At 47.3% G+C, this 15,530-nt stretch overlaps 1 protein-coding gene across 3 annotated transcripts in view; it reads right to left on the reverse strand.

Annotated features, from left to right (window-relative positions):
• The window catches only part of TTYH3 (tweety family member 3), a 119,642-nt gene extending 108,733 nt beyond the window's left edge, over positions 1–10,909 (reverse strand). For 2 of the 3 annotated variants that reach the window (XR_012896185.1, XM_075899611.1), the window contains exon 1: positions 10,539–10,909. Coding sequence is in view for 2 of the 3 variants with exons in the window: in XM_075899611.1 (XP_075755726.1) it covers positions 10,539–10,661 (123 nt within the window). In the remaining variant the exon portion in view is untranslated. The remainder of the gene's footprint in view (positions 1–10,538) is intronic. The other variant, XM_075899612.1, reaches the window with a different exon arrangement.
• Between the last annotated feature and the right edge of the window lie 4,621 nt (positions 10,910–15,530).

A 15,530-nucleotide genomic window follows, 5' to 3' on the forward strand; every position in this document is an offset into this window, starting at 1 on the left:
GAGAACCTGCAGACAGAAAGCTGGCAAGAGTTCACTTTCTCTTAAGTACCAGATGTTGCTACAGGGCTAGATGCACAACCCACCAAAAGCCCAACTTGCATGCCTTTACTAGGGATTTTTTTCATTTAAAAAGTGTTTGCATCTTGGAGTATGTTATGTTGCCACACAACGCTGATGCAACTAAACCCCCTGGTAAGAACAAGCAAGACCAGGCTCATTAAGCTATGGTAAATCAGGGGAGCTACCACCAATGTGACCTCTAAATGCAACTTTCACTTCACTGGAGAACAGCAGCGGACTCCCACAACATAGCATTTGGAGAGGCTACAAGAAACAATTAATGGTACTTCAGACAAGAACTGACCTGGGAAACAGGCTATTCACCCTTGAAAGAAACTGCAAGCCTAACCCATTTAAAAAAAAAAAAAGAGGCAGATTACCCTCTGATTTTGAGCCAACTGGTAAATGGACAAGAATACATCATCCAACTCTACTAATCCACATGTTTTGAATTTACAGAAATGCTCTTGGGTTTCTGGATTGGAGTGAGACGCCAGTCCAGTAGAGAAAGTTCTACAACAATATGGCCAATCCAAGTTCTTTGGCAGCATAGTTTGTACTGAGTTTCTCCAATCAAGAAATACCCTTAAATAAAAAAAGCTGTTACATATAGGGTAAGGACTTTGTAAAGCCAGCTAGCATTAGATGGAATCTGTCTTGCTGAATTCCACCCTCCCCCCAAATTGACACAAAAATTATGCCCTAGACCTAAGCCAACAACTGCAAACCAAAGTGCAGCATCAGTGGAATCTAACATAGCACCACACTAGCCCATCTTCAGAATGATACAACAAGCTGTTCATCAGCCTGACTGACAGTGTTGCAAGATGGTACAAAAGAAGAGCACTGGTAGAGGCATACCTAAGGAAACAGCTGGGTAACATCACAGGAGGACAGAGGTGGGCAAGATGTGGCCTGCAGCTGCCTCATCAGAACCCTTAAGCATGGAGCAGTCAGGTTGCTTTAAACAGCTGGCTGCTCTCTACTCTGGATACTGGGGAGGAAGGGGGAAGAAGGCTTTGTGTGTGGCCTCTGCCTCCCCCAGCAAACTCTCAGCTCTGATTGGCCAGTTTGACCCCTTCACCCAAACCCCACACCCTCTCTTGCCCCTTAACCCAAGCTCCCTTCTATATCCAGACTCCATCCCAGACCCCACACCCCTGCCATAGAAGTATAGCCTTTGGCCATTCACCAAAAATCTTGGGAGTGCCCCGTGCCATAAAAAATTATTGCAGTAGGGACTGCCCTTAGGAGTGGTGACATGTAGACCCAATACCATCATCACTTCAACTCCACTAGCTGCAGTAATGGAAAGAGTGGCATAAACCATCTACCTTCAACAAACTATTTAACCTTGTTCAGCACAAGCAGCCTCTGGCATCGGGAAGTCTGCCTTTTCTAGGCCTCCTCACAACTGCTGAGGATTTTAGTTCCTTTTCAGGGAAGGAGACAGGTGGTAGTGACGGTGGAATTTAAGGGGAAAAGCCATTAATTTAGACAAATCCTATGATGCAGTAGTTAGATGCATTTATCTTGCACTCCAAGAGCACTTTGTTCTAATTTAGTCACAAGTGAAATGGGTCTAGTGTACAAAAGAGACTCCAGGGGAACTTTGCCATTTTGCAGTGATTCCGAAATATTCAGTTTTCTGCAAGAGCTAAATTGAGGTCAGGTATAACAGATGGGGTTAAGCCTGTATAGCCTTTATCTACTATATATTTGAGAGAGTTTGTCTGTTCAAGAACTCTAAATGCTAAGAACTAAAACCAAAGTTTGGTATACTGCTTCCTCTTATCAGATCTTAGAGCAAGTTAAGGGTTTGGGTGTACCAGGCAAATGGGATGTACCTGGAATGGGATTGCTTCTCAGAAAACAGACAGTCACCAGATAGGTGAAAGGAGCTGTCTGGGGGAACTGCTCCAGCCCATCTGGAACTGCTCCAGCCCTGAGATTCCCCCGCCCGCCAACTCTTTAGGGACAGCAAGGAGGGGCCTTAAGCTCCCTCTCCCCCATTCATACAGGAACATTACTGGCTACTCCCTGACAAAGGGGAGCAAGGAGAAAGTGCACTTTGCTGCATTCTTCATTCTGGTTTGCAAGAGGAAGATGAACCTGGTTCTGCTGCAGCTGGGGGACATGCACCTTTTCTGTGGCTGTGCCCATGGCAGCCATGGAAAGGCACTTATGCACATCAGCTTGGGGCTAGGTGAGGCTGGAGTTGCCCTCAAATGAAGCCCCCTCTCACATTTTCATTTTCCCAAAAAAGCACACAAACATTGAGTTAACCTGAGCAATACCAGGTAAATATTCTGCCAAGTTTGTTTATATTAACACACACACACACACACACACACACAAAGATGATGACAAGATATCTATATTTAAGAATTTATCAATGTAAGTGTTCAGAAGTTGTGGGAAATTATAGAGGGGTCAGACAATGATAGCAGACCTTGAGATTAAATTACAGCTTCATAATGTAGTATGCATAAATTGTCAACATCTTGTGTCAAAATATAGTAAATAAATATCCTTACATCATCTTCTAATTAGTTCGCTAGCAGCATTTTTCTTACTTGGCCTATTTGTTGCAAATCAGTGGAAATGTGTCAGTTTGTATGTGCCTGGTGAAATCCATGTTTGCCAACATTACCAATCAAAATCTACTCCAAGTGTAGGAAACCACCACACATCTGAATTACAGTAACATACATTAACTGTACTTAAAGCCACTATTGAAACTTCCCTTTTGATGGCATTCATACCAAGCAGCAGTCACTCCTAAGACATCCTATTAGGCTCTGCTGAGTTAAAAAAAGCCTGTTAGGACTTCAGCTCTATCTTCCTGAAGGTAAGATATTCCTGAAAGAGGCTTCTGGCAACTCTACTTTCAACAGCATAAACTGACTTGTGCCACCAAATAAAATGAGGTGCTTTTACAGTCTTACATTGCTTTAAAATGCAGGACAATGTAGCACTTTAAAGACTAACAAGATGGTTTATTAGATGATGAGCTTTCGTGGGCCAGACCCACTTCCTCAGATCAAATAGTGGAAGAAAGTAGTCACAACCATATATACCAAAGGATACAATTTAAAAAAAATGAACAAGTATGAAAAGGACAAATCACATTGCAGAACAGAAGGAGGATGCGGGGGGGTGGGAAGGGGGAGGAAGGAAGGTAAGTGTCTGTGAATTGCTGATATTAAAGGTAGGGAGAGTGGGATGTTTGTGAGTTAATGGTATTACAGGTGATAATTGGGGAAACTGTCTTGATAATGGGTGAGAAAGTTCAAAGACTTGTTAAGTCCTTGTTGGTAAGTGTCGAATTTTAACATGAATGACAGTTCAGAGGATTCCCTTTCAAGTGCAGATGTAAAAGGTCTTTGTAGCAGAATGCAGGTGGCTAAGTCATTTAGAGAGTGTCCTTTCTGGTTAAAGTGGCAAGAAACTGTTTTCTCTTTGTGATCTTGTCTAATATCTGTTTTGTGGGCATTAATCCTTTGGCGAAGTGTCTGAGATGTTTGTCCAATGTACATAGCAGACGGACACTTTCGGCACATGATAGCGTAGATTATATTTCTGGATGCGCAGGAATATGTGTTCTTGATCTTATAACTCACTTGGTTAGGTCCAATAATGGTATCAGCAGAATGAATATGTGGACAAAGCTGGCAACGGGGTTTGTTGCAAGGGAAGGTACCAGGGTTGGTATTAGTGTGGTATGTCCTGTGGTGGTTGGTAAGAATCATCTTGAGGTTAGGTGGTTGTCTATAGGAGACTATGGGTCTGTCTCCCAGAGCCTCTTTGAGTATGGTATCCTGTTCCAATATAGGCTGTAGTTTCTTGATAATGTGTTGGACAGGTTTAAGTTGGGGGTTGTAGGTGATGACAAGTGGTGTTCTATTGTTGGTTTTCTTGGGTCTGTCTTGAAGTAGATGGTTTCTAGGTATTCGTCTGGCTCTTTCAATTTGCTTTTTTGTTTCTCTGGGGGGGTAGTTGAGATTTATAAATGCTTGGTAGAGATCCTGAAGCTTCTGGTCTCTGTCAGTGGGGTTAGAGCAGATGCGGTTGTATCGAAGGGCTTGGCTATAGACGATGGATCGTGTGGTGTGTTCTGGATGGGAGCTGGATGCATGTAGGTAACTGTATGAGTCAGTGGGTTTTCTGTAGAGAGTGGTGTCTAATTTTCCATTGTTGATTTGTACGGTGGTGTCCAGGAAGTGGATCTCTCGTGTAGAATGGTCCAGGCTGAGGTTGATGGTGGGGTGTAGGTTGTTGAAATCTCTGTGGAATATCTCCAGTGTTTCTTGGCCATGTGTCCAGATCATAAAGATGTCATCGATGTACCGTAGGTAGAGGAGGGGTGAAAGGGGACGGGAGTTGAGGAAACGTTGTTCTAGGTCAGCCATAAAGATGTTAGCATACTGTGGGGCCATGCGTGTACCCATGGCTGTGCCGCTGATCTGGAGGTATAAGTTGTTCTCAAACCGGAAATAATTGTGGGTGAGAACAAAGTTACATAGGTCTGCTATCAGGTTGGCAGTAGTGTCCTCTGGGATAGTGTTTCTAATTGCTTGTAATCCGTCTTCATGTGGGATGTTGGTATATAGAGCTTCTACATCCATGGTGGCAAGGATGGTATTATTGGGGAGGTTATCGATGTTTTGTAATTTCCTTAGGAAGTCAGTAGTGTCTCGGAGATACCCCCAGCTATCTCCGAGACACTACTGACTTCCTAAGGAAATTACAAAACATCGATAACCTCCCCAATAATACCATCCTTGCCACCATGGATGTAGAAGCTCTATATACCAACATCCCACATGAAGACGGATTACAAGCAATTAGAAACACTATCCCAGAGGACACTACTGCCAACCTGATAGCAGACCTATGTAACTTTGTTCTCACCCACAATTATTTCCGGTTTGAGAACAACTTATACCTCCAGATCAGCGGCACAGCCATGGGTACACGCATGGCCCCACAGTATGCTAACATCTTTATGGCTGACCTAGAACAACGTTTCCTCAACTCCCGTCCCCTTTCACCCCTCCTCTACCTACGGTACATCGATGACATCTTTATGATCTGGACACATGGCCAAGAAACACTGGAGATATTCCACAGAGATTTCAACAACCTACACCCCACCATCAACCTCAGCCTGGACCATTCTACACGAGAGATCCACTTCCTGGACACCACCGTACAAATCAACAATGGAAAATTAGACACCACTCTCTACAGAAAACCCACTGACTCATACAGTTACCTACATGCATCCAGCTCCCATCCAGAACACACCACACGATCCATCGTCTATAGCCAAGCCCTTCGATACAACCGCATCTGCTCTAACCCCACTGACAGAGACCAGAAGCTTCAGGATCTCTACCAAGCATTTATAAATCTCAACTACCCCCCCAGAGAAACAAAAAAGCAAATTGAAAGAGCCAGACGAATACCTAGAAACCATCTACTTCAAGACAGACCCAAGAAAACCAACAATAGAACACCACTTGTCATCACCTACAACCCCCAACTTAAACCTGTCCAACACATTATCAAGAAACTACAGCCTATATTGGAACAGGATACCATACTCAAAGAGGCTCTGGGAGACAGACCCATAGTCTCCTATAGACAACCACCTAACCTCAAGATGATTCTTACCAACCACCACAGGACATACCACACTAATACCAACCCTGGTACCTTCCCTTGCAACAAACCCCGTTGCCAGCTTTGTCCACATATTCATTCTGCTGATACCATTATTGGACCTAACCAAGTGAGTTATAAGATCAAGAACACATATTCCTGCGCATCCAGAAATATAATCTACGCTATCATGTGCCGAAAGTGTCCGTCTGCTATGTACATTGGACAAACATCTCAGACACTTCGCCAAAGGATTAATGCCCACAAAACAGATATTAGACAAGATCACAAAGAGAAAACAGTTTCTTGCCACTTTAACCAGAAAGGACACTCTCTAAATGACTTAGCCACCTGCATTCTGCTACAAAGACCTTTTACATCTGCACTTGAAAGGGAATCCTCTGAACTGTCATTCATGTTAAAATTCGACACTTACCAACAAGGACTTAACAAGTCTTTGAACTTTCTCACCCATTATCAAGACAGTTTCCCCAATTATCACCTGTAATACCATTAACTCACAAACATCCCACTCTCCCTACCTTTAATATCAGCAATTCACAGACACTTACCTTCCTTCCTCCCCCTTCCCACCCCCCCGCATCCTCCTTCTGTTCTGCAATGTGATTTGTCCTTTTCATACTTGTTCATTTTTTTTAAATTGTATCCTTTGGTATATATGGTTGTGACTACTTTCTTCCACTATTTGATCTGAGGAAGTGGGTCTGGCCCACGAAAGCTCATCATCTAATAAACCATCTTGTTAGTCTTTAAAGTGCTACATTGTCCTGCATTTTGCTTCAACTACCCCAGACTAACACGGCTACATTTCTATCACTATTTTACATTGCTTTAGTGAGGGACAATAGCACAAGCTGCAGGGAAACCTTACTGATCGGGGGAACTGGATCCAAGAGTAACTTGACAACATTGGTATGACCATCTCCTGGAAATTTGTTAAGATGGCAAGAGTCATGGGAACTGAAGACAATACTGCATCCTCAAAAGCCAACAAAGGCTAGGTTCCATTTCTACCTTAGGACTTGCTACAAAGTAAGCTTTAATAGAACACTGCAGTGTGACTCAGAGGAGGATAAACTTAAAAAAAAACTGCTTATAACTCAAGATAATAATTATCTTGCAAGGGAGAGGGGTAAATGGGTCTGATAAGATACTCTATGGAAAGCAAAGTCCCTTTATCTGCAGAAACAGGTAAAACCTTCTCCCTTCATCCTAATCTGGTATGCAACTGCTAACTTCCTGTTTCCTTTCCTCCTCTCCCCGTTACATATTCAACTCTTTATATGGAGGCATAATTTGCTGTAATTGATGTGAAGGGCCACTATGGACTTTAAGTAGTAACACCAGTAGAGAAAGGAGAAGCTCACCAAGAATAATCAACTAGGAGACCCCATTCTCTTTGCACTCCCCTCCCCACCCACAGATCCTTCTAACCTGCCAGGGACAGAACACACAGTGACAGAAGGGGAGAGGGCATGAAAAGCAACCACCACAGATTGAACAGACACTCTGGCTGTTGAAGGCCTCTAAACGTACACCCACTCTCCAGCTGAGTCCGACAAACCACGCACACATTGTTACCATAAGGATCCCTCACGTTCTCAGAGGAAAGGATGTAGTCCCAGTTACTAGAACACAATGGTCACAGCTGTCTCAAGGCAAACAAGTATCAAGTACTCCTTCCCCTCAGAGACAGGGAAACACTGTCTTATTACATGCAGAAGGCAGACACCAATTACAAGCTCCACATGTGCAAGCACAAGCCTCCCAAAAGGGCACAGGAAGGATTCAGACTTCAAAGGCAATCAGAATGGATTCAACTTAAAGCCACACAAGCTTTTACACAGGTTTCCCCTGACATCAAATAGACATCATTTAGCACAATGGATGCTCACTCACTACACTAACATCAGATTGAAAAAACGATTTGATCTTTTTTTAAAAGCAGGTTGGCAAGAGGAGCCACACGATACTTACCAAAACAGACTACATCACTAAGATAGAATGGTGACCTAGATCAAACATGGTGTGCTATGTTACAGTGGCTGTTAAAATCCATGCATTTCCTGAATCCACGTTTCATCCAAATATGAACACACGAGAACAGCTTTCAGGGTCACCAGCTTCAGTCTGCTTTAAAGGGAGAATGGCAACTAAGTTCTCCCCTCACCCCCCACTATCCCTCCCCAGTCCGATCAAGGAACAGGATACAGTTTCCTTAAGAAAGGATTTCCATACCAATTCTAGTTTACGCAGAAGCCCTATTGGTAAGTATATCAGCTCATGATAAGGGTCCAACCATCCAGAGGCTTGACAACTCTCAAGAGACTAATAAAAGCATATTTGTCTCTTTCCCTACTAAAAGATAGAGGAACAAAAGGATAGAGTGCACCTATGAAGTCCAGCATTACTGTCAGTTCCAGTTAGCTGAGTAGAGTGCAATCAAGGACATCGATAGAACTACAAGCTGCCACACGGCATGCTTACACTTAATATGGGAAGGCAGTTTTTCCTAGATATGGAAAATGGGGGGAGAAAGGAAAAGACACCACCACCCTGTGCTGGGGGGAGGGGGGAATTGCAAATTCAAGAACCAGTAAAAAACAAAAAAGTGCCTATGTTTTTAAGTGCATGGAGAATGGAGCAAATTCAGTTACTAGTTTTGTATTTATCAGGAAAAAAGATAGATCAGTGAAAAGTAAATGGAGCAAGAGGATATTCAGATTCATACTTAAAATACTGACAAAACAAGCATTCAAGCTAATAGTTTTCAGAACAATTTAGAGAGGTAGGGAGTAATTGCAATATTACTTAGACTACCAAGTTACATTGTCTAGTTTTATTGCCTTACTCTGGAAATGGGGAGACACAATCAAGGATTTGTATGCGTGACTGTAAGAACATCTTCATTAGCAACAGGAACATTACTACTACCTTTATTTCGGTGATGGTGCTGCAGAGGTTGTGCACTATAAGTAAACAGCGCTGAAATAGCCATTTTCAAAAGCACACAACTTAAACCTTAGACTTCTGGTTTAACAAATCATATAGCAGTGGAAAGAAGTCCCTAACTAGCACCCAATTGCGAGTGAAGAACAACAAGAGGTTTACTAACCCCAAGAGACTGCACTGTAACACTTTAAGCATCAACAATACTGTGGGAGTATTTTGTAATATACACACAGAGCATACAGTGCTTGGAAATAAAAAAAAATTTAATGACAAAATATCAGGTTTTGTTTTATATATATATATTGCATACACACACACACACACACACACACACACACACACAGTGACTGAAATGTGCTTCTTTCATAACAACCCAACAACAGTTTTCCCATCCTACACTTTGTTTCTCATCTTCAGTATCTCACACTTCCTACATCTCTACAGGAGGCAGTTACTTCAGTCCACAGAAGTGAACTAAAGCCATGGAACATATAGATTTAAAAAAAAAAGTTGCACATGTCTTCATTTCTCTTCAAATCAATAAGATTCAGATGAGTTAAGAGAAAGGCCAAGGCTGAAGATCAGAAGACAATCTTACTCATAGTCATGTATTTTTCTCAGATTCAGACATTTTTGTAGCCACTCAACCCCCTTAAAAAAAAAAAAAAAAAAAAGAAAGAGAGAGACACCCCAGAAGAGAGTTGTTCCTATAGCTAATTCTGCAATCTTGCAATCTGAAACTACTTAAACAAAAATACTGCTAGCTAAAAATATTCCTCTAGTGGCTCTCTTTATAGTTGGTAGGCAGTGGCTTGAATCATTCCCATTTCTGCATTATGGTGTTGCTATGCTGCCCTATATAAGTATATTCAGTGAAGCAAAATGGTGTTTTCAAAGCCAAAGAGCGTGGCACAATGAGGCAGTGGAATCACTGCAGCTCCATTCCAAGATGGCAGCAGAGAACACAGATGTTAGAATACACAGGTCCACTCCACCATCATTTTAATTAGACAGCAAGTCACCCAAGCACAGGTTAAGCAACAGAAAGGATACAAGTATTTTGCCAGCACCTCCTCTCACACTTGGTCCTATGCAGGCATTAAGCCATCTGTTTTCTACCAAACATTTCAGTAGACTTTACAGAGAGACACTAATTTACTATTTTCCCAGAGTACCAGCAGAGGCAGGGTGCTGAGCTAAGCTGAAGCACTGCTCCAGTCCTATGAAGGAAGGGATATTTTGTACAAAGTGGCAGCCCAGCTATTAGGAAAGCCAAGTACTTATTCAACCAACCACAGGATAAAAGGCAGGGCTTGTGCCTCACCTGGGCAGCATCACCCTTCCTGCCCGAAGAAGCCACCCCTTCCCCCATCTCCATTTGACAGCTTGTCCCAAGATCCCAGTGTTTTACCCTCCTCCGCGGAGGGGGAGGGAGGGATGACTTCAGGGTCTCCCAAAGGAGCGCAGGGCTTGCACTCATTGTTCCAGGGCTACACAATTTCCTGCCTCTTTACTGTTGAAGTGGGGATAGAAAACAGAAGAGCGGAATTACTGTTGTTTTTAGGAGGGGGCTGAGCTACCCCATGAGGTGGGGGGGCAGGATACCCTCCCCATGCCAACTTGCCCCTAGGCTGGATTTACCCCATGGGGGGCAAGAATGACACCAACCCACCCCCTTGCCCTGGGGGAGATCTCCCCCATGGGGGGGGGGGGAGAAAGGCTGATCCCACACTCCGGCTTTGCCCCAGAGGAGAGGGATTCCTCCATGGCGTGGGGAGGGGGTGTCTGAGACAACCCCCCCCCCCCACACACACACACACACACACCCGGCGCCTCACCTGCTGGTACTCGGCGTCCTCCGGGCGGAAGTCGGCGCTGGCGGCCTCCCAGCGCAGGCTGAAGTGCGGCAGGCGGTGCAGGAGACTCACCCACCAGGGCGGCGAGTAGCTCACCCCCGCCATGCCCGGCCCTGCCGCCCGCTGCCTCCGAGACCCGAGCCGCGGCCCCCGCCTCACCCGCCGCCCGCCGCTGCCGCCATGGGGCTGGGAGGAGACGGGAAGCGGCGCCGGCTCTCGCGCTGGCGGCTCCGAATCAGGCGACCGAGCGCCCGCGCGGCCCCCTCCCCCGCATGGCGGTGCCGGCTCGGCCCAGGTGAGCGGCTCCCTCCGCGCTGGCAGCCCGGCCGCTCGCTCTTTGTTCGCCGAGACTCCCCCGCCTCCCCGCCTGGCCCCGCCCTCCCGCTTCCCATTGGTGCCGCCCGCCGCGGGCCACGCCCCTGGGCGCCTTCCCTGAGACGAGTGTGCGGGGTCTCAAGCCGGAGGCGGGGGTCTGCGGTCCAGGCCTATGGCGCTCCCACAGCATTGCACCGCCCTCACCACGGCATTCACCACCATGGCCAGGCACAAGCACCACTGGCCTGCACCCCACACTGCACGGCCACCGCACACCATCATGACACTGCATTGCTATGTCACGGCACCGACACGTTGCTGCACCATCGTTCTGGTCACTACGGGGTCACTGCGCCAGTGTACCAAGGTGCCATGCCACTGCATGGGCACCACGCGCTGCCACTTGACTGCACAGCCCTCACGCGCCCTCACACTGGGCACTGTGTCGGAACGACACCAACACCACCCATGCCAAACCCTGCCGTCGTGCATCACCAACACAACACACCATCACAGTACTTTTGCACCGCCACAGGATATCACAGCATGCATCAGCATGGATCTCACCTCCACCACGAACTATGCATCCTTTGGGTACTGCTCCAGGTGCATGCTTTGGGGAGCGCCACACTTCAGTGTACCTGTGTCATGTGGGGCTGTTTCCGGCAGGGGCAGCAAAGGCCCCAGACCATCCTGCCCCTCTGGCTCGTGGCATTGCCTTTCCACTGCACCAGTCACCAATGTACTAGCGCCATGGGAACACGCCAGTGCCAGGCTGACACCATTAATTACCTTTGTGCCCCAGACCTCTCCTTTTTCCAGGACCTGCCAGCACCAGTGCTCCTAGCCAGTGTCACCCTATGACTCTCCATCATCCCTTGCCCCTAGCACTGGTGCCCTCTCCCCAAACAGATTTAAAAAATATTAAGGGGGCTGATTTGTTCTGGGCCCCTGTGCACCATCATGGCACTACACTTTCACCATATACTATTGTGCCATATAGGGATGTGTATGATTAGTCAACAGACTAGTCGCTTCCCCCCCACACCTTGCTGCCTCTATCAGAAAAAGGCTGCCCCAGGAAGGGGCGAGGTCTCAGATGGAAGGGGGGCAGGGCCAGGTCACTTCCTTGCTTCTCCACCCACAGATCCTGAAGTCTTTGCCCCTCTCCCATCCCCCCAGAGAGAACCACCAGCTGTTCTGACCTGGGGGCAGGGCAGCATGTGAAGTCTGTCCCTGCCCTGAAAGGAAGCACCACTGAGCAGCAGCTCAAAGTTGACTAAGTGCCAAGCCCCTTCCAGGGCAGGGGGAAGACTTCACATGCTCCTCCCACCCCCAGGCCAATTAGGGCTCCTCCTGTCCTGCCCCCATCCAGCAAGGAGCGTGCAACATTTCTATGCGCTGCACACACCTTGCAGGGCAGGGGCAGGCCAGGAGGAGACTTCATATGCTTCCCCCTTTCACGAAGCCCTGATTGGCCTGGGGCTGGGGGAGTGGCAGGAGTTCTGCAGGCTGGATCAACCTGCTTGGTGGGCTGGATCCAGCCCCCGGAGGCCCCTTTGCCCACCCCTGCACAACACTCATAGCACTGCTCCACCAACACACACCATGCCATCCCCCACAGACATGAATCACTGTGACACGCAACACCACCCTGTGCTGAGATGAGACAAACATCATCACAACACTCTTATCATAACCACTCACTGTTAGTCCATATTATTCTGCAGGCATGCAAGTACTATCATCTCCATCCTTCAGTGTGCCTTCCCTCATCGCTTGGCTGCCACCATTACACACATGCACCTTCTCATCACATCATTACCCTGCCACACAAGACCGTGTGACATTTCTTAATCATACAACGCTGACATGCATTTGACCTTGCTATCTCTAACATATATACATAACAATATATACTGAGGAAAAAACAATGCAAAAAACCACCCTATAAAATGCCACGCAAACAATTTACTCTGGTGCACAAGTTTCTATTCTCTCATCCTCTTCCCTGGGGCAAACCACATGTGACAGATGTATAATGACAGATGTACAGTTACATTGCTTAATGCACTACTGAAAAGCATGCCGATACTACAGTGATGCGCACAGCATAAAGAACCATGTAGAACCACCTGGATTGCTTGTGAATCACCATAAGACACCTTCGTACATTCCAGAGAGCAATCATGCCAGTGTGCAATATTAAGCAATCTCTGATTCTAGGATTATCACATACACTCCACATCTACTCTAGCATTTTATTTTCTTCCCTAATCTACTACAAAAAATTAAATCAATTCCTAATCTCTTTAGATAGTTTACATTACAAAATGTAACGTTAGATTTTTAGGGCTGCCAGATGGTCTCCCAAAAAATACCGAACACACGGGCTAAACATTTGTCAAGAAAAAAAGAGAGGAAAAAAAAACCCCACCACCCACACCGAACACACATCCTGTGTGGCTACTACCAAGAGCCACCAAGCTGGGAACAAAGGGGGAGGCAGCAGAGCCTGCTCTGCAAAGCAGCCACCTGCTACCCAAAGCAGAGAGAGGCAGACCCTAGGGCAACACAATGGCGGACGAGGGGGCAAGGAGACCATGCATAGGAAGGTGACCCCCACATAGCCAGGTCTTTGGGTGTCCCAGTGGGAAGAAGCAGAAATTCCACCCCAGTCAGTTTTGCCTGAGAGCCCATGGAAGGCGCCTAAACGCAACCACAAAGCACCTGCAGGCTTCTCTCCTGAACTACAGTGCCACAATGCGCTTGAACAGCGCTCAGGAGCAGGGACAGGGCTTCTCCTCCTCCCCAAGGCGTCACTCCTCCTCAGACGCAATCAGCCGAGGGCTCCCAGCACCGATTGCACCCCTCCTCCCAGGCACTTCCCCCGCCCGGCTTCTGCACGCAACCAGAGGCTCCCAGCGCTGAACGTGGTCCTGCCTCCCAACCTAGGACTCCCTCTGGTTGCGTGCAGAAGCCTGGCGGGGGCGGGGGCAGTGGCTGGGAATCCAAGTCACGCCCCCTGCCTGGCTTCTGCACGCAACCACAGGCTCCCACCTGGAAGGTGGGGCCGCAATCGGCACTGGGAGCCTGTGGTTGTATGCAGATGCCAGGCGGAAGGAGTGGCTGGGACTCCCAGCCACTCCCCCACCAAGCTTTTGCACACTACCACAGGCTCCCAGCGCCGATCGCAGCCCCACCTCCCAGCCACTACCCCCGCCCCTGCCAGGCTTCCAGCCGGAGCCCAGCCGGAAAAAAACAGAAAATACCGGACATTGCACATGTCCAGTATTTTCTGAATTTTTATACTGGATAGAGGGCGCAAAAACCGGACTGTCTGGTACAATACCAGACACCTGGCAATCCTATTTTTGAGAGATATTTAGCGACCTAAATATATCTATATGCATCTTTAAAGAGCCAACTAAATGCCTGTCTGTATCTTTAGACACCTAAATCTCTGTATATTAAAAAAAACCTTTTCCTGTGGGACGACAGAGTGACATCAGGTCACTCTGCAACCCACAGCCCTTCCCTCCCTCCCTCCTCCCTTTTCCCTCCCTGGTGCTCTGTGGCCAGGGGGAGGAGCACAGGGCCTGCGAGGTCCCAGAGAGGCCCCCCTCCACCCCGGTAGCCAGGGAGAAAACCATGGGGTCTGCACAGTCTTTCCCCCTAACGGAGGGGAGGGGACGGGCCAGGGCCAGAGCCACGCAGCCTCCCCTAGGCTGAAGCCACATGGCTTTTCCCCCTTGCAGGGAGGCTGGAGCCAGAGATGTCAGCCTTCTGCCTTGTGGTAGGGGCCAGCCAGCCATGGCCAGAAGGAGAAAGCAGGGTTAGCGGTGGCCAGAGGGAGAGAGCTGGGTGAACCGCAGTCTTGGCCTGGCCTGGCTCCCTGCCAGCCACCAGAGGGAGAAAGCCCAGCCCCCCCTGTCATGATTATGAGGGTTAGCCAGCAGCCTGGGGATTAAGGAGTTAACTACACCTAGCCAGGTGGAGTGACCAGTAGGAATGTAGGAGAGACTTTCAAACTGGGACAAAGGAATTTGGGTTTTTTCCTTTCTCATTTTGTCTCTCTGGGTGAGTCCTCTGCAGCTACAGGGAGGGACAAGCATATCTCTCTCTCTTCAAGAAACAATTCTTCACTTTCTGTAAGTGGGGTAAAGTTTAGGTAGTTTCGTTAGGCTTTATTGTTTTAAGGGCTGGGTATGGGATCTGATACCTGGCACTGCTTAAGAGATGTTTGGCTTTTCTTTTTAACTAAGTTTTAGCCCATGATGTAATTCCTCCATGAATATATTTTGCCAGCTGTCTACACTGGCCGTTTGAATTTCCGCAAGAACACTGACGATCTCATGTAAGATCGTCAGTGTTCTTGCGGAAATACTATGCTGCTCCCGTTCGGGCAAAAGCCCTCTTGCGCAAATCATTTGCGCAAGAGGGCCAGTGTAAACAGCACAGAACTGTTTTCCGGAAAAAAGCCCCGATCGCAAAAATTGCGATCGTGGCTTTTTTGTGGAAAACCGCATCTAGATTGGCCATGGACGCTTTTCCGCAAAAGTGCTTTTGCAGAAAAGCATCCTGCCAATCTAGACGTGCTTTTCCGAAAATGCTTTTAATGGAAAAATTTCCGTTAAAAGCATTTTCGGAAAATCATGC

The sequence above is a fragment of the Pelodiscus sinensis genome, chromosome 16, assembly GCF_049634645.1.
Source record: "Pelodiscus sinensis isolate JC-2024 chromosome 16, ASM4963464v1, whole genome shotgun sequence".
Taxonomy (NCBI): domain Eukaryota; kingdom Metazoa; phylum Chordata; order Testudines; family Trionychidae; genus Pelodiscus; species Pelodiscus sinensis.